This window comes from Tachyglossus aculeatus, chromosome 14 (assembly GCF_015852505.1).
Source record: "Tachyglossus aculeatus isolate mTacAcu1 chromosome 14, mTacAcu1.pri, whole genome shotgun sequence".
NCBI lineage: Eukaryota > Metazoa > Chordata > Mammalia > Monotremata > Tachyglossidae > Tachyglossus > Tachyglossus aculeatus.
In genome coordinates this window covers 3,180,968-3,200,982 of record NC_052079.1, presented here as the reverse complement: position 1 = coordinate 3,200,982, position 20,015 = coordinate 3,180,968, and the positions used below count along the sequence as shown (strand labels likewise).

At 45.2% G+C, this 20,015-nt stretch overlaps 1 protein-coding gene across 1 annotated transcript in view; it reads right to left on the bottom strand.

The window, feature by feature from the left end:
• DDHD1 (DDHD domain containing 1) overlaps window positions 1-20,015 on the bottom strand; it is a 94,435-nt gene that overhangs the window by 20,656 nt on the left and 53,764 nt on the right. Inside the window, exons 8-14 of the mRNA XM_038756714.1 lie at window positions 15,818-15,991; window positions 14,110-14,130; window positions 10,536-10,637; window positions 7,304-7,432; window positions 4,170-4,317; window positions 3,368-3,474; window positions 1,542-1,648 (exon numbers count right to left, since the gene is read on the bottom strand). Coding sequence (XP_038612642.1) covers window positions 1,542-1,648; window positions 3,368-3,474; window positions 4,170-4,317; window positions 7,304-7,432; window positions 10,536-10,637; window positions 14,110-14,130; window positions 15,818-15,991 — 788 coding nt within the window. The remainder of the gene's footprint in view (window positions 1-1,541; window positions 1,649-3,367; window positions 3,475-4,169; window positions 4,318-7,303; window positions 7,433-10,535; window positions 10,638-14,109; window positions 14,131-15,817; window positions 15,992-20,015) is intronic.

The following is a 20,015-nucleotide window of genomic DNA, read 5'->3' as shown; positions in this document are numbered from 1 at the left end:
GCTCGTCATCCTGCTGTCTTGCCGTCAGGTGCCAATTTCAGCACGTCGGCATCGAGACGGTCAGATGCCACGTCTTTGGCAGTTCCAGGATGCCCGGGCATTAGGGAAGTTGGGCGTCGTAAACCACCCCGTGGATTTCTCGCTCCGGTCTGGAACTTGACGCCAGGCTGTTGCCAAGCTGGCCGTCCCCTAAATCAGATCGGAGCCGTCTCGATTCCATTTCAACCTCCTCCTCCCTCCCTGCGTCACCGGCGAGGGTGCGGCTTCGGGGGCGCGTTTCGTCGACACCGTTTCATCGCCGAAAGGCATCGATCCGGGGGCTGGCTAGTGCGGAACCGCGATCATCTTCGACCTAACTGCCGGCCGAAAATGCTTTGTGCTTCCTGTGCTTGTGCGTGTGTGTATTTTCAGTCTTGCTGTGGAAGGATCTTAGCTTTTCTTCTCTGTCCACTCAACTCGGCTTGATGGAGATCCGGGTCTCTTTCCAATCAGGTTTGGTTTGCCATCTCCATCTGAGTGGAGCCCACCCTTGCCATTCATGACCTGGACCGATGCCCCACCTCCCCAAGAGTGGGGGTAACTCGCTCAGGCAGAGACAACGGGCAAGGCATGAAAGGGCAACTGACGGTTTTGGGAGAAACCGAGGAACTTCATTTTAATGTGTCTTGAGTGGAATTGAAAATATGTTGTAATCTAAACTCCCTGAGCTGCCTCCCTACCGTATTCTCCTCTCCCAAGCGCTTAGTACAGTGCTCTGCACACAATATAACAAGCACATTCCCTGCCCACAACGAGTTTACAGTCTAGAGGGCTATCGTGCCAACCCCACCCCCTCTGTGTTAGCTCCTGATCTCCCTTCCTCTCCCTTTCCTGCCCTTGGTCACACCTGCCCCTAGAATCCCAGCATTAATAATAATAATAATGATGGTATTTGTTAAGTGCTTACTATGTACGCAGCACTGTTAAAATGTCTAAAGGAGGACAGTCCATTTTCACAGGCCCAAGCACTTCTGTTTCACGGGCACGATTCATCGACCACGAGATGAATAAATAAATAAATAAATATTTATTTATTTTACTTGTACATATCTATTCTATTTATTCTATTTTGTTAGTATGTTTGGTTTTGTTCTCTGCCTCCCCCTTTTAGACTGTGAGCCCACTGTTGGGTAGGGACTGTCTCTATACGTTGCCAACTTGTACTTCCCAAGCGCTTAGTACAGTGCTCTGCACACAGTAAGGGCTCAATAAATACGATTGATGACGATGATGATGATGAGACCTACCCAGTTCAAAGTGGCCTGAGACCGAGGGTGAGCAAACTACACCCAGGGCGCGAGTTCAGACTTAAATTACACCTTCAAATACCCGGTGTGTTGGGCATCGCAATCCTTTTGAACCTTCTAATATTTATTGAAGAGAGTCCTCCTCCCTTTCCTCCCCAACTCTTTTAATTGGGGTGGGAAATCCATGCTAGCATACAGCTCTCATTTGTTCGTGCTTGCGGACACCCAAGCCCAACAATGCTTCAAAACACTTACTTCATCTCGATAAAGTGGACTGGTATAATACATTATGTCCATCGCGCTGCTGTTCAACATGTCCCTTAAACCTCGCACTTTGTCGGGAGTAATGGAATCAACGGTGTCTGGAAAAGAGAGGACAACGGAGTCAAACTTTCCCATCTTGACGGGCCTGGCTGCTAGAGGAGTCGGCGGCAGATTACACCCCAATTGAGTGGACCCACCCATTCACCCTTTTGCACTGGCTTGTGTCAGCTAATGGAGTGGGTTTGATTTATTCTTACAAATGGCCATTGCATTACGAGTCAGAGAGTAAAGGCTGTCTTGGACACAAATCAATTAAGGGCCACTACTCTCCCACTGAGTACACACTCCCCATTTACCCCAGCACACTTTAAAAAGGGTGGACGTGTGAGCACATATCTGCAGGGCTAATTTTGGTTAAATGGGTGGATTAACATTCCACTGCGAACTCACAGTTTCGGATAACTTGATTTGGTTGTTTTATCTACAAAGAATTTCACGTAGTGCCTTTTTTCTTAAAGTAAAAAGGCAACTGAATGAATGTTTCTCTTATTGTAATGGTGCTCTTATTTTAATAAATCTCACTGAGTTCCATTCCCGTGTTAGTGAGTTGAACTGGTTTTGAAAAGGTAAATGCACTCCTCTGCCTCTATTATTCTGCAGGGATTTTTGAACCTTCTAATAATAACAACAATAATAATAATAATAATGATAATAATAATGATGGTATTTGTTAAGCGCTTACTATGTGCCAAACACTGTTCTAAGTGCTGAAGCACTGTTCTGAATGCTGGAGATGAACTGCTAAGTCATTCTTCTGACTACCCTGAGGCAGTCAGGGCCACTGGTCTTTCTCTGTAATACTACAGGTCATGGGTTCGAATCCCGCCTCCCCCACATGTCTGCTGTGTGACCTTGGGCAAGTCACTTCACTTCTCTGGGCCTCAGTTTCCTCATCTGTAAAATGGGGATGAAGACTGTGAGCCCCACATGGGACAACCTCATCTCCTCCCAGCGCTTAGAACAGTGCTTTGCACATAGTAAGCGCTTAACAAATACCAAAATTATTATTATTATTACCCAAGATAAGGAATGATGAGAATTTCATAGGTCCCAAATGGAAACTCATAAAGTAGGGGCTCGTCAGTAAATCAATGGTATTTATTGAGTACTTAGTCTGTACGGTGCTCTGCACTGCATTTAGAGCACTGTACAGTGCTCTGCACATAGTAAGTGCTTAACAAATGCCATTATTATTACCAAGCACTTGGGAGAGCGCAAAACAATAAAGTTGGTAGACACGATCCCTGCCCACAAAGAGCTTAAACTTCAGAGTCGGGGAGAGAGATAGTAAATTAAATTAGCCAAAAGCAAATCTTCAGAAAGGTCTTAACACGGACAGTTTTTCAACTTCTGAGGTCTGAGTTACTTATGAACAAAAGTGACCCTCTCACACTTCTTTTCTGAGCTTGCTCTCTGCCCAAAAGGGCTGTCTTCAATGATTTAGAGCTATTGTTGCACGCCAAAAAAAATTCTCAGGAAATCAAATACAAAAAAGTAGGGTTCTGTTTGAAACCGACATTCAGTGCCTGTAATCGGACCAGGGATTGGACATTGTTCCCGGGTCATCACATATACAAACCGTAACCTCTAAAACTGAAACATCGCGGCAACTGAATGAAAATCATTCCAGTTGAAAAGAATATCAGCCCAAGACGGGGTTTACGCCATCTTTGTAGCGGCAAATAACTATGACTACCTTGGGTCAGACTAAGCATTAAACCAGTGACTAAAACCCTTCCCCTCTGAAGTGAATTTACCTCCATCAAGTGCAAGTTTGGACCGCCATTCCACCGGCAGGAACTCCACATGCGTTGCATGATTGGAAAAGTGCTTTTCTTCTATTTTTCTTGCAGCATCTCTCATCCTAAAAGGGGGAACGTTTTCATTAGTGGGAAGCAGCATAGCCTAATGGACAGAGCCCAGCCTGGGTTCTAATCCTGACTCCACCATTTGTCTGCTATGTGACTCTGGGCAAGTTTCACTTCTCTATGCCTCAGTTCCAAATGTATTCAGAGTTTCAAGTGTATTTATTAAGTGCTTACTACGTGCCAGGCTCTGTACTAAGCGCTGGGGCAGATACAAGCTACTCAAGTTGGACACAGTCCATGTCCCACATGGGGCTCACAACCTTCTTTCCCATTTTACAGATGAGGGAACCGAGGCCCGGAGGAGTGGGCCTGCCCAAGATCACACAGTACACAAGAGGCAGAGCCAGGATTAGAACCCAGGTCCTTCTGATTCGCAGGTCCATGCTCTGTCCACTAAGCTACGCTCCTATATTAAAGTAGCGACAAGCAACACGTGTAGATTTAGGCTCCTTTTGCAGTGGTCTGAAAACCAGGGATCACTGTCTGCAGACCAAGTTGTGGGCTGGAATTTAGTTCTTCCACAGGGCGTTTTCTTTTTGGACCAAAGTTAAAACTGCAGCCTTATGGGTCGAATCGAAAATGGCCTTTCAGAAGGCCTCTCTCCCCCGTGGGCAGAGAGAGATGGTTGCACTTTCTGCCCAAGAGGGACGTTATATCTGGCGAACAGGGCGATAGAGACGAGAGAACTCACATGGCTGTGTTTTTGATTATTCGTCCTTGGTCCATTTTCTGCCCGATGCCGTGCACGACAAACACAATGTGAGTGGTCTGCGAGGGCTTGTCTTCTAATGTGGCTTCTTCTACGTAGCCTCGGTGAAGTCTGGTTCCGCTACTTGAAGCTGTGGAGAAACCAGGGTTCTAGTTGGCTGCCTTGCTCTAAGAAGAGAGGCTTTCTCGTGTGTTCCCGAAACAGGAAAATACAAAAAGAGATCCTAAAGGGGGTGCGCTGGTTGTGGAGGGAGTGGAGGAGATGAGGAGCATCAGAGTTGGGACAGGTTTCCATGCTTAAAGTTCAGGTGTTGACCTGGGAACCAGGCACATGGATAACTGCACTCTGCTAAGCACACAGGATCAAACTTTCGCCAGGCCCCAGACCAGGTTTAAAAAAGAGCAGGGCAAGGAATTTACAAGTGCAATGGTTTTTTGCAACTCCTTGGTCGCTACACATCATATGTCTGCTAATGTCTGTGTTCCCCTCTAGACTGTAATCCCATTGTGGGCAGAGAATGTGTCTGTTAAACTGTAGTCTCCCAAGTGTTTAGTGTAGTGCCCCGTGCCCAGTAAGCGCTCAATAAATCTATCAACTGACTGACCAACTACAAGTCTTTAGCTGGATTTCCCCCAGGTTTAAGTTAAAAGTACTTGTACTAGTCAATTACCACATACTTGAGTGCCTCATGACATTCCTTTTGCTTAACCGCTTTCTACTTTGGTTGAAAACTGGAATTCACTATGATCGCTCCAGATACGCTGGCCAGACTTCTCCACGCATTCCAAAATTAAGCTCACTTTGGGCAGGGAACGTGTCTACCAACTCTGTTGTATTCTCCCACACACTTAGTGCAGTGCTCTCCTCACAGTAAGCGCTCAATAACTACCAGTGATTGATTAAGCAAAAAAAAAAAAAAAAAAAACCCACAAGTCTGGTGACATCTTCCATCTTGCCAAATCTAATGGGCACGGCTTTGCCCTAAGCTTCCCTGACCTAGCCATTTCTGATCCCGTGGATCGCTCCCTTCTGCAGAAAACGTGCCCTAACCTTGGTTCTCCTGACCGAGTTCTCCTCCTATGTCTCTGGTTGCCCCTTTGCTGGATTCCCTTCCTCACGCTCTAACTGTGGGTGTCCTTTAAGGCTGTTTTGGAATTGATCCCTTCTCAGGTTACCCTAACTCCCTCGGGGAGCTCACCCGCTCAACTGAACCAAAGGACTCCCAAATCCATCTTGTTAGTTCTCTTTCCTCCTCTGCCTTCTCCCATTTCCTCTTGCCTCCAGGATCTCCACAAGGGATGTCCTTCCCTCCAGGACTTTCAGCTCATGAAATCTACACCCCAGCTCACCTTCCCTCTCCATTTTCCTTCCCCACAGCACCTGTATATATGTATATATGGTTGTACATATTTATTACTCTATTTATTTTACTTGTACATATCTAACCTATTTATTTTATTTTGTTAGTATGTTTGGTTTTGTTCTCTGTCTCCCCCTTTTAGACTGTGAGCCCACTGTTGGGTAGGGACTGTCTCTATATGTTGCCAATTTGTACTTCCCAAGCGCTTAGTACAGTGCTCTGCACATAGTAAGCGCTCAATAAATACGATTGATGATGATGATGATGATGACACCAACCCCATCGTCTGTGTCTCTGAAGCCCACCACCTTGGCATTATCCTTGACCTTGAGCTCCCTTTCAACTCTCTCCATCAAGTCTGTCCCCTAAATTCTGTGGCAGTCTCTTCCACAACTTTTCATGGATTCACCCCTTTCCTCTTCTTCCAAATCGCCATTCACCGGCAGCATTAGCCTCCTCATTGGTCTCTGTCTCAAGCCGTTCCAGTCCACGGTTCACTCTGCTCCCGGAATATTTCCTAAAATACTGCTCTGCCCATCGCAATGCTTCTCAGAAACCTTCAATGACTTCCCATCTCTCTCTACATCAAGTCAAAATTCCTGACTCTTGGCTTTAAGGCATTCAACTAGTGACTCACGTTTTACTTCTCCACTCTCTCCTCCCACCCCAGCTCAGTCTCCTTTCCTCTCAAGTTCACCTTTCCCCAGGCCTCATCTCTCCCGCTCCAACCTGCTCTCCCTGCATAGAACCCCCTCCCCTCTTCAATTCCACCAGACCACAGCTTCCCCATCTTCAAGACTCTCCTGAAATCCCACTTCCTCCAAGAATCTTTCCCCAATATATGTATTTTTAACCACAGTGAATCCTTCAACAAAATTACCTCAGCACTCATGTTCTCAGTCACCATAACACTTCTGTAAATTCTTTTGTGGGAACCCTCCATTGCTTAGAAATTCCCTGAGGGTAGGCACTGTGGCCTTTCCCTAGACTATGCCTGCTCAAGTGCTTTGTAGCAGTGGTACTTACTAACAGCATTTATTCAGCAAAAGTACAAATCAAGGAAGTCACACATTCCTCGTCTACAAGGTGCTTACACTTTAATGGAGAGAGAGAGACATAAAATGCAGATAGGTAAAAAATAAGTTTATAAGTGCCTAAGACGGTTGCTGGTTTTCCACAACTTAAGGGGCTGGAAATTAATTGGGGAAGGCAGGTTGGAGGCGACTTTGCATATACAAGACCCTCCACCATGCACGACTACCTCTGGCCTGGAACGCCCTACTTCTTCATATCCAACAGTTACTCTCCCCTTCTTCGAAGCCTTTTTGAAGGCCCATCTCCTCCAAGAGGCCTTCCCTGACTAAGCCCTCCTTTCTTCTTCTCCCTCTTCCTCCCCCCTCCCAGCCCCACACCACTTATGTACGTACCTGTAATTTTATTTATTTATATTAATGCCTGTCCCCCACTCTAGACTGCACTTCGTTGTGGGCAGGGAATATGTCTATTATACTGTTACGCCGCACTCTCCCAAGCGCTCAGTGCAATGCTCTGCACACGGTAAGAATTCAATAAATACGACTGACTGATTGACAGAAGTAACGGGAGGGGGGATGTGAGTTGGGTCAAACTGGCAGTATAATTTCACCTGCATCATCAATGGAACGAAGGTACCTCATTTCTAACTGTTTCGGTGGACAGGGCGAAAAGTTCAGTTTCTCCGTTTACTGAGCGGAGGACTGCAATATCCAATGATTACCTTTTGAGAAACCCAACTTTTGTGTAACGGTTCTTGCAATTTTTGATGTCGTTGCATCGCTGTACAGATAAACTTCATCCATACTGTGCCAATCTACGTGGTTGCGGCTCAGCTTAAAACTATGAACAGCTATAGCAAAAGAGAGGAGACGTTAGTTGGAAGATTACTGAAACGGACCCGTATCATTTTTTATACATATATATATATACACACATATATATATATATATATATATGAAGGACACGAATAGCCCCCAAATAATAACTTAACAAACTTTGCACTTTTAAGTCAGTCAACTAAAACAACGGAATAGCAGACTTATGCATTCGTTTTAAGACGGTGCTCTGAATTTGCAGTGCAGTAGGTTTCTGCCTCTGCCCAACCCTGAAATATGCAATCATCAATCAATCGTATTTATTGAGCGTTTACTATGTGCAGAGCACTGTACTAAGCGCTTGGGAAGTACAAATTGGCAACATATAACCATATGCAATGGTACGTTTTAGAGTTGAAAGGCGCTATGCCAAATTTCATCCTTTCTTCTTTTCCCACCTCGAATCAGAGTCAGGCGCAAAGCACGCGGAGAAAAGAAAAACGCACAGCTCTGATCAGGAATAAATTACGAAAACCAAATCATATCATGTGTTCTTTGAACCGCTAACTGGGAATTCTAGGTCGAGGGTAGTAATTTTAAGTTTACTGTAGAATTTGTTGCAGAATGAAAATGCTTTGTTAAGGACAAAGTTAACTGTGCCTTTTAGGTAGTCTCCTATTTAGGGAAAAGTAGCAACTGGTGCTAGACGAGCAGACAAAAGTGTCAAATTTGATTTATTATTTTTAACACTGTCCAGCCTACCTCCAGTCGAAGGAGAAATAATACTCAATCAGTGGGGCTGATAAACTGGTCGCATTTATTTAATTATAACTTACTATATATAATTAACACATATCCATATTCTGATTGCCAAGAGACCGCCTCCCACTTCTCAAGAGGAATGTCCCTTCTGGGGTTATTCCTAAGAAAGGCACTTCAGAATTATTTGGAGGAATTTTTTAAGGTGAAATCTTCAGGTTACTTTTCGTCATCTGTTTTACTGCAGGTAAAAGAAAATGAAACGTTCCTCAAGGGAGAATACATTTCCCTTGAAAAGCAGGAGAGGGGGAAAGTTTAAAATTTTGTGGATATGCTGCACTCCACCTGTGGAACTCAGGAGAGAAAGTTCTGGGTTCTAATCCCAGCTCCTCCACTTATCAATCAATCAATCGTATTTATTGAGCGCTTACTGTGTGCAGAGCACTGTACTAAGCGCTTGGGAAGTACAAGCTGGCAACATATAGAGACAGTCATCATCATCATCATCAATCGTATTTATTGAGCGCTTACTATGTGCAGAGCACTGTACTAAGCGCTTGGGAAGTACAAATTGGCAACATATAGAGACAGTCCCTACCCAACAGTGGGCTCACAGTCTAGAAGCACACTTATCTGCTGTGTGACCTTGGGCAAGTCCCTTCACTTCTCTGGGCCTCAGTTACCTCACCTACAAAATGGGGATTGAGACTGGGCGTTCCATATGGGACAGGGACTGTGTCCAACCCTATTTAACTGTAACCACTCTAGCGCTTAGTACAGTGCCTGGCACACAGTAAGCTCTTGAATACCACAATTATCATTATTATTAGGAGAGAAGGCCTCCACTATAGGAGACAGAGAGAGATGTAGGTGGGGCAAATAACTATGTATCGGACCCCAACGAGGGCTTCTAAGTTTAAAGGCAATTAAATGAGAAGTGATGGAAACGATGATTTTTGTGAGGTATTCAAAGCCTTCTGAGAGGTTCTCCAGTGGCTACCAATCAATCTGCGCATCAGGCTGAAACTCCTCACCCTGGGCTTCAAGGCTGTCCATCCCCTCGCCCCCTCCTACCTCACCTCCTTTCTCTCCTTCTCCAGCCCAGTCCGCACCCTCCGCTCATCTCCTCACCGTACCTCGTTCTCGCCTGTCCTGCCATCGACCCCCGGCCCACGTCATCCCCCGGGCCTGGAATGCCCTCCCTCTGCCCATCCCCCAAGCTAGCTCTCTTCCTCCCTTCAAGGCCCTACTGAGGGCTCACCTCCTCCAGGAGGCCTTCCCACACTGAGCCCCTTCCTTCCTCTCCCCCTCGTCCCCCTCTCCATCCCCCTCATCTTACCTCCTTTCCTTCCCCACAACACCTGTATATATGTATATATGTTTGTACATATTTATTACTCTATGTTACTTGTACATATCTATTCTATTTATTTTATTTTGTTAGTATGTTTGGTTTTGTTCACTGTCTCCCCCTTTTAGACTGTGAGCCCACTCTTGGGTAGGTACTGTCTCTATATGTTGCCAATTTGTACTTCCCAAGCGCTTAGTACAGTGCTCTGCACATAGTAAGTGCTCAATAAATACAATTGATGATGATGATGATGAGAGGTACTTGGAAATCAAGAATAAACGTTTAGGGAGACCTAGAAAGAGTTAAGGGAAAAAAACTCACAACATACGATATAGGAATGAGCCACAGTACGGAAGGTCTTGGAAAAAGTTTCCTCTATTTCAGGAATGTGGGGCATCGACCAATCACTGGTATCAATGGTATCAATCAATCATTTGAGAAGCAGTATGGCTTAGTGGATAAAGCCCGGGACTGGGCGTCAGAAGGACCTGAGTTCTAATGCCGGGCTCCGCCACTTGCCTGCTGTGTGGCCTCAGGGAAGTCACTTCACTTCTCTGGGCCTCATCTGTACAATGGGGCTTAAAAAGACTGTGAGTCCCACGTGGAACAGCGATTGTGTAAAACCCAATCGCGTTGTGGGCAGGGAATGAGTCTGTTTATTGTTGTTTTGTCCTCTCCAGAGCGCTTAGTACAGTGCTCTGCACACAGCAAGCACTCAAAAAGTACAAATGAATGAACCAATTACCTTGTATTTACCCCGGCGCTTAGTTGAGTGCCTGGCACATAGTAAGCGCTTAATAAATACCACTATTATTTTTATTATTGCTATTAAAAGGCTTCACTGACCGCATTCTTCAGGGGACCGTCAAACTTATTCCCACGAATGGAAATAAAAATCACGATGCAAACAGAAGGAACGGGCCTGTCTACCTACTTTTATTAAAACGCACCAACAACGGAATGCCATAAGCCAGGGAAAGAACCAAGCAGAGAGACATACAAAAACAAAAAAGCCACAGTTACTGTACCTTGGGAACGCTTTCTTTTAAGACATGCATCATCTGCACTCTCCTTATATCCTCTCCATTTGAACAGAGAAGGAAGGGAGAAGGGAGGGAGGTGGTAGACAACTAGGAGCAAAAACACTGAGCTTCAAAGTAAAGTGGAAATGGGGCGGCCACTGTCGACTCGTCAGGTTGGAACGGGAATGAAGTCGCACTTGGCACACAGTCTAAACGCACGTTACGACCAAAATCCCACCCTTGGCCATCAAAACTTGCCAATTCAGGTGAAATGCCACGTCTCCCCTCCTCATTATAAAGGCAAATATGGAACGTCAAGTCAGGCGGGCGGCATCAGCCAGTGGATTAAATTTCCATATCGACAGCCGCTGCCACAAAAACCAAAGTTGGTCGTTTTCAAGCGCTCGTCGACGGAGCAAAAAAACCCCTCGTTAAGTGAGCTGCTGTTTTTAATCTGTGAAAGCAGTTCCTTAAGATTATCCGTCATATTGTGAAAAGATCGACAGTTCCTTTCCTTACATTACTGAAGTGTACCAGAGCTTTCTTTTGGTGAGATGACATAGGCCTTGTATTTTTTCCACGACGCTGTCCGGAATTTCTACAGATCCTTTTTCCGTGCACATAACTAACGGGATGAAGCGAAAATCAGGGCGCTGGCCTGGTCACAAAGGGTTTCAACTCATCCCTGCTGAGAGAACTCTGGTATCCTACAGTAATGAAGGGCTCTCGGCAATAAGAGCGCATGCCATGTCACCTTGCAAGTCAGAAAGCGGACAATGGAGGGAAAACTTTGGGAATTCAGTAGGCAGGTCTTAAAGGTAAAATGTGAACCACGTGACCTGTCACATTGGGCAAAAATCAAGAGAAAACTTCAGAGTGGAGATTTCATTTTTTAAATCGCATGAGTCTCTCATTTCCCAAAGGCCGTTCATTTAAAGATTCCCTTGATGTCTGACTGTATCATGTAAATTCTCTCCAGTTCGCATTTAGGAACTGTAGGAGGCCTAGAATTTACTTTCAGATTTTTCTTGTGTTCAAGTAGCTTTGGTTTTCAGCCTCGCTCCCTCCTATCTAAACGAGACACTAAAAAAAAACCAAACTGTTAAACGCACCACACAAATGAAAACAAGCACTCTACAATTCAGCATGGTTAAAAAAAAAAGAGAGAAACAGAAAATATTTTGTGGATCTGAGTGAAAGAGTAGAGATTTTCTTCAGGCATCACCACCCCTGGATGGCATGGGGGTGACGTGAACCACCGGAGCCCCCAGCCACGGCCCGAGGTGGCCCCAAGATGTTGCGGTTGGTCTCACAAACGAACAGTTTACAGAGGACAATTTTACAACTGAAGCTTCTTTATTGAAAATGTTTCTTCTTTCATGTGCCTTCTTTCTGTTCAGTTACTGTGCAGGTAAATAGGTGGGAGCTCTTCCGTTCGACGGGCCACCGGACAGGTGGTCAATGTTTTTCAGCCACAAGAAACAATTTGGCAGAAGAGAAAAATGAAGGGGGAGTGGGGGAAGAATTTAGGGCCTGCAATCCACACTACCCTAATCCCAATCCCCCTGTGTTGTCAGGTTTTAACAGAAGGGGCAATAGGAGACCTGACCCTTTTTGATTCTGGATTTAGGTGAATGAGTGGTTCCCTTCCACCTGAAAGGACAATTATTCCATCTTTTTCAGCCACAGGAAACAATTTGGCGGAAGAGCGGAATAAAGCAGGGTGGTGAGGGGTGGGAGAGGGAAATTCTGTGGAATTTAAGGTGTGCAATCAGGACCCAACCCTAATCCCAGTCCCCTGATATCACTGGGTTTGGACTGAAAGAGCAGAACCAAGGCATTCTGATTCCGGATTTACAGAATTGGGAAACTGACGGGATTGTCTGGCTTCCCTAATGACTAGCTGCCAGACCCAGGATGGGTGGAGGGGGGTGGGAGGGCTAGCTGAGACCCAGAGTGGGCCACTGAAATAATATTAATAATAATAATGGTATTTGTTAAGTGCTTACTATGTGCCAGCTACTGTACTAAGCGCTGGGGTGGATACAAGCAAATCGAGTTGAACACGGTCCCCGACCCAGCGCTTAGTACAGTAGCTGGCTGACACTTTTTGATTCTGGATTTAGGTGAATAAGTGGCTCCCTTCCACCTGAAAGGACAATTATTCGATCTTTTTCAGCCACATGAAACAATTTGGCGGAAGAGCCAAATATAGCAGGGAGGTGAGGGGTGGGAGAGGGAAGTTGTGTGGAATTTAAGGCATGCAATCGGGACCCAACCCTAATCCCAGTCCTCTGATATCATCGTGTTTGGACCGAAAGAGCAGTAGCAGAACCAAGGGTTTCTGATTCTGGATTTACAGAATTGGAAAACGGTGCCGGCTGGGCCCTTGTGCCACTTTGTGTGCTGTGTGACCCTGGGCAAGTCATTTCTCCGTGCCTGTTACCTCATCTGTAAAATGGGGGTTGAGACTATGAGCCGGGGACGGGGCTCTGTCCAACCTGATTAGCTTGTATCCACCCGGGCACTTAGTACTGTGCTGGGCACATAGTAAGCACTTAACGAACATCATTAATTAAAAAAAAAACCACCACAGTGGGGTGAAATGTTAGATGGTGGAGAAGCTATTAGGGAGCAAGTCTTGGAACCTGAGCAACTGTAGCCCGTACGCTCCTTGAGGATACGAATCATGCTTTTCATTTATTTTTTGTACATTCCCCCAAGTGCTCAGCATGGTGCTTTGCCCAATCGGCTTTCAATAAATAACAAAAAAAAAAACCTTTTTTATTGATTCTGGAGAGATGGCATTTGGTTGCTCTCACATTCACTTGGAGGATTAAGCAACCGGACTGCGCTACGAGGAACTATCTTTTACCTCTTCAAGACTCCAGGAATAACTTGGTTCCAAAGTTTCACCTTGGGCTTCCACTCTCAGATTACATTATTTTATCGTACCTTGTAGGCCTGTTACTTAGTTGTCTGATTTAACAGACACAGAATTCTGATTCTGAAGGGACGGAGAGCCAAAGAAAGCGAAGCGCGCCCATCTCCGTGGTGGTGCTCAAAGCTTCATGCTCCAACAACCACCACCTTCCTCTCTGGGAATCTCCCACTGGGAAGAGTCACGCAGGGAACTGCGAGAGCTAAAACGCGCCTCTCCAGGGACAGGGGCAAGACTGAATCCGTTTTCCCGCTGCAGCGAGATCAAAAGCTCTCATGAGCTCCAAGAGAGCCGTGCGCTGGCAGTGGACGAAACTGGCGACCGAAGGCTGGAAAAACTTCCTGAGGTTTGTGGTGATGCCCACGTGAGGGGAGATTAAGTGGCGGGTTTCTCTGGATTCTCACAGGTGGTGTGATTAATTTAAATTTGCTCTGGCTATTCAGGGAAAGACCAAATGGGCTGTTTGATCGAAAGATGCGATGATTTGAGGACGCCCCCGGGTCAGTGTACATGAGGGGTTTTGTGGATTTAGGTGTCTCCCGAGAACCTCCCAAACAGAGGCAGGCATGAATGAAGAAACACTTCCGAAACCATCAGCGAATGCTACAGAACTCTAGTCTACCTGTTCTGCTTACTTACCCGAGTAGTTGATCCCACTGCCTGCGGTAAACGGAATAAAGGGATTTGTAAACTTTACTGGGAGAATCCCGGATTCGCTCAAGTGACAGACATTGAGGATGAAGTTGTCACCATGGTGGGAAGTTTAGTAAATGCCTGCCCCATACCAAAGGGAGGTCAGTAACGCTAGACACAAACAACTGAGCTCTGAGTCTAAACCAAGATAAGGGCTCCCGCTCCCTTCTGCATCGCCCTGACTTGCTCCCTTCATTCATTCCCCCACCCCAGCCCCATGGCACTTATATATACACATACGTGTATATGTGTGTGTGTATATATATATATACACACACACACATAGCTTATATATATATATATATATACATAGCTTATATATATAGCTATAGCTATATATATATATTAGTTATATATATAGCTATATAGCTTATATACATAGCTTATATATATATATATAGCTTTAATTAATTAGTATATATTAATGTATTAATGTCTGTCTTCCCCCTAGACTGTGAGCTCGTTGTGGGCAGGGAATGTATATGGTTATTATATTGTAATAATAATAATAATAATAATAATAATGGCATTTATTAAGCACTTACTATGTGCAAAGCACTGTTCTAAGCGCTGGGGAGGTTACAAGGTGATCAGGTTGTCCCACGGGGGGCTCACAGTCAACCTCCATTTTACGGTTGAGGGAACTGAGGCACAGAGAAGTGAAGTGACTTGCCCAAAGTCACACAGCTGACAATTGGCGGAGGCAGGATTTAAACCCATGACTTCTGACTCCAAAGCCCATGCTCCTTTTAGACTGTGAGCCCACTGTTGGGTAGGGACTGTCTCTATATGTTGCCAATTTGTATTTCCCAAGCGCTTAGTACAGTGCTCTGCACATAGTAAGCGCTCAATAAATACGACTGATTGATTGATTGATTTCCACTGAGCCATGCTGCTTCTCTACTGTACTCTCCCAAGCGCTCAGTGCAGTGCTTTGCCCACAGTAAGTACTCAACAAATACGACTGAATGAATAAGGGCAAGGGGGTACAAACTACGGCACTATCTTAAAAAGGGAAGTGGGCAGGAGGAGGACAGCAGATGGCAAAATCCGCAGTGTGTGCAGAGAAGCGGTGTGGCCTAGTGGGTACAGCACGGGCCTGGGAATCAGAAGGTCATGGGTTCTAGTCCTGACTCCGCCACTTGTCCACCATCTTGGGAAAGTCACTTCACTTCTCCGTGCCTCAGTTTCCTCCTCTATAAAATGGGGATGAGCCCTCTGGGTCCTACATGGGAAGGGGACTGTGTCCAATCTGATTAGCTTCTATCTACCCCAGCATTTAGGACAGTGCCTGGCACATATAAAGCACTTAGCAAATACCATAAAAAAAGTCACTTCACTTCCCTGGCCTCAGTCCCCTCATCTATAAAATGGGGATTAAGCCTGGCACATAAAAAGTACTTAGCAAATACCATAAAAAAAGTCACTTCACTTCCCTGGCCTCGGTCCCCTCATCTATAAAAAGGGGATTAAGACTGTGAGCCCTATGAGGGACAGGGACTGTGACCAACCCGATTACCTTCCATCTCCCCTGGCACCTAGTACAGTGCCTGGCACATCCTGAGTGCTTAACAAATATCACAATTATTATTACTATTATTAGTTGACCCTCGTTTACTACTGGAGAACATTCGCTTTGAATGGGTTGTCTTACCGTCCTTTCCATCTAAGGGTTTTGGTACTTCGATATCGAAATTCTCTTGCATTTGCTGACCCTTGAAACAGCTGAGATGCTCTTGCTCAATCAAGTTGCTTTCTTCTTCTTCCAAAGGCTGCCATGTACCGTCAATAAACCACTGCCCTCGCATTACTGGTATTTTATCGGTTTCTGAATGAGAGAGAAGACAAATGAAAAGAAAAAAATATCACAGGGTCAGGCATTTCAGAAACTTACAGTACAAAAGGAAACTTCCCAAAGCTAGACCTGCTCTAAAATTAATGAGCCCTCTCGGCCGGACCTGATCTCAAGCACTTAGTATGGTGCTCAAGAGCTCAGTATGGTGCTCAAAAGCTTAGTACAGTGCTCAAATGCTTAGTACGCTCTGCACACAGTAAGCGCTCAATCAATATGATGCACTGACTGTATCATAATAAAATAAAATAAAATGGACAGCTACCAAGTGCAGTCTTCCCCTCCTCCCCCCAGTCCCTGGGGCCCAGACCAGACCTCCTCACCCCCCTGTTCTCCGCTCCAAGAAGGAATAGTATGCACTCATTCATTCAATTGAATTTATCAAGCCCTTACTGAGTGCAGAGCACCATACTAAGCACTTGGGAGAGTACAATTCAACAGTAAACAGACACATTTCTTGCCCGCAATGAGCTTACAGTCTGGGTCAGGGATGGGACGGGACGGGGACAGACATTAATACAAATAAATTAATTACAGATACGTACATAAGTGCTATGGGGCTGGGTGGGGGGTAGAATAAAGGGAGCAAGTCAGGGTGACGTGGAAGGGAATGGGAGAAGAGGAAAGGGGGGGGGCTTAGTCTTGGAGATGTGCCTTCAATGCGGCCGTGAAGGAAGGCAGAGACTTGTCAGATTTGAAGAGGGAGGGTGTCCCAGGCCAGAGGCAAGAGGTGAGCGAGACTTCTGTAAAATGGGGATGGAGATTGGGAGCTGCATGTGTGTACACTGATTAGCCTAGTACAATGCCTGGCACACAGCAAGCACTTAAATGAGCTCATTGTGGGCTGGGAATGTGTCTGTCTGTTGTTATATTGTACCCTCCCAAACGCTTAGTACAGTGCTTTTGCATACAGAAAGCGCTCAATAAATACGATTGAATGAAGGAATGAAATACCATTAAAAAAAGGCAAGTCATTCTGGCGATAGTTCCTTAAGTGGCCACCAGGGGGCGCTAAGTGCTCAATAAATAAATAGCCTTGATTATTCTGAAACCTAAAGCAATAATAATAATAATAATAATAAAAACCACCACTACTGGAGGTAGGTTATAAAGTGAGGCAATTCCCTAGTAGTTTACAAAGGATTCTCACATTTTTCCATGATCTCCCTAAATACGTCATGAGGAAAAGCAAGGACTACCCTATTTCGAGACGATAAAACAGGAGCGACCAGTCCATCATCATCAATCGTATTTATTGAGCGCTTACTATGTGCAGAGCACTGTACTAAGCGCTTGGGACGTACAAATTGGCAACATATAGAGACAATCCCTACCCAACAGTGGGTTCACAGTCTAAAAGGGGGAATCCAATCCAGTCCAGACTCAAAAGGCCATTTAGGTGGCACAGCCAAAATCAAAAGACAGAAACCTCAAGTCTCTGATTTGGGTTTAGTTCTCCAAGCAACCCAGACTAGAGGCTTATGATTGAGAAGAGGATCTGTTTAAGTCTTTTGCCTTTTTGGCCCCCACAAATCTTGGACCTTCAAACGCTATCTGGTCATTATGTCTTCAAAGAGAAAGATTTTCCCCCCCCTTCTACTGTACTCTGTTTTCATTCACTTTCACTAACCTCACACCTAAGGAACCATCAATTTATCTGCCGCTTCGGATTATGATTTCCCAAGGATTACACTACAACCACCAAGAATGAGTTCTCTTTTGATTGTGCCCCGCTTCCCAACTGTGGAGAAGTATTTCCTGGGTCGCAATCAGAATCCTGGATTGAGATCAGGGGGCCAGGTTGTTGGTAAATCTCTTAAAATCAACATTTTGATTTCGCAGGTGCAAAGGACTCACATGACCCAAATGACATTATCACCTTTTCACAGGCCAGCATAGTTGTCAATTTTCAGGAATTTAGGGAAGAGATACGTAACTCTAAAATGAACTGTTTGCCTATGTAATTAGAAATGGTTCAGAAATATGCCCAAATAGGTGGTTTGTGTGTGGTAATTTGACAAGCAGGTGGCATTAGCGCTGATCATGTACCTACTTAATAATAATAATAATAATAATTATGGTATTTCTTAAGTGCTTAGTATGTGCCAAGAACTGTTCTAAGTGCTGCGGTAGATACAAGGTAATCAGGTTGTCCCACGTGGGGCTCACAGTCTTAATCCCCATTTTACAGATGATGTTACTGAGGCACAGAGGAGTGAAACGACTGGCCCAAAGTCACACAAAAGACAAGCGGCAGAGCCAGAATTAGAACCCACATCCTTGAATCCCAAGCCCATGCTCTTCATCAATCGTATTTATTGAGCGCTTACTGTGTGCAGAGCACTGTACTAAGCGCTTGCTCTTGCCACTAGGCCATGAAGGGGGGCCCAGTCAGTAAGCTCATTGTGGGCAGGGAATGCCTCTGTTTATTGTTGCATTGTACTCTCCCAGGCACTTAATACAGTGCTCTGCACACAGTAAGCGCTCAAATATGGCTTATTGAATGAATTTATTGAGCGCTTACTGTGTGCAGAGCACTGTACTAAGGGCTTGGGAGAGTACAACAGACACTTTCCCTGCCCACAACGAGCTTCTAGTCTAGAGGGGCAGACAGATGTTAACAGAAATAAATAAAACTACAGATTCATAAGTGTTTTGGGGCTTGGAGGGGAGAACGAATATAGCAACTAATCCTAATGAGGGTCTAGGCACTTTTGAAATACAGCCAAACCATTGGGAACTACCATATGCAAAAATTAAATTGACCATCGCGGGTCCTTTTCCCTTTTGTACTTCGATAAACTGTAGGTAACCCCTCATTTGCCAGACACAAGACTCCTCTCTCCCCACAGCATGATTTACAACAGGAAGACAGTATGCCCACTGTTGGAAAGAGCAACAGATTCAGGAGGTGGAATTCCTTCAGTTTTCCTCCATAAAATGTCTTCCAAGCACTTTGTACAGTGCTTTGCGCCGAAGAAGCGCTCGATAAATACCACTGATTGATTGATTGAAGGCTTGGCACCTCGCTTCTGTGTGTCTCTCCCTACACTGGGGTTGGTGTCTGCTGAAGTGCTCTGCACACAGTAAGCGCTCAATAAATAGGACTGAATGAATGAAATGCCGGGAGACGAATAAGCTCACATACAAAATAGACTGTAGGAAGTCCTGCACTGGGTAGCCCTTGTGGCCTCTTTTCCTTCTCTTCAACTCGCTTTCATTCATTCATTCAATCGTATTTATTGAGCGCTTACTGTGTGCAGAGCACTGTACTAAGCGCTTGGGCAAGTTGGCAATCTATAAAGACGGTCCCTACCCAACAACGGGCTCGCAGTCTAGAAGGGGGAGACAGACAACAAAACAAAACATGTAGACCGGTGTCAAAGTTGTCTTCTGCATCACCCTGACTTGCTTCCTTTATTCATTCCCTGTCCCCAGGCATTTACGTCCATACCCTGTCATTTATTTCTTTATATTCGTGTTTGTCTCCCCCTCTAGACCGTAAGTTCAGGGAATGTGTCTACCAAGTGCGTAGTAAAGTGTTCTCAACACACAGTGAGTTCTCAATAAATACGACTGACTGCCCTGCATCTTTCAGGTGGACATAATTGTAACTTTTGGTTTTAATGGGTATTTGTTGAGCGCTTACTATGCCCCGGACACCGCACTTAGTGCTGAGGTAGAAACAAGCTAATAAGGTTGGACCCAGTCCATGACCCACATGCGGTTCACAGTCCCATTTTACATATTCAGTGCTTAGAACAGTGCTTGGCACATAGTAAGCGCTTAATACCATTATTATTATTATTATAAAAGGGGACTGAGGCTCGGAGAAGTGAAGCGACTCGCCCGAGGCCATACAGCAGACGAGTGGCAGAGACAGGATTAGAACCCAGGTCCTCTGATTCCTAGGCCTGGGCTCTTTCCACTAAGGCTATGCTGCCCCTCTACATTTTGGAATGGGGCTCCTTTTACTGAAAATATGTATGGAGAATTCACA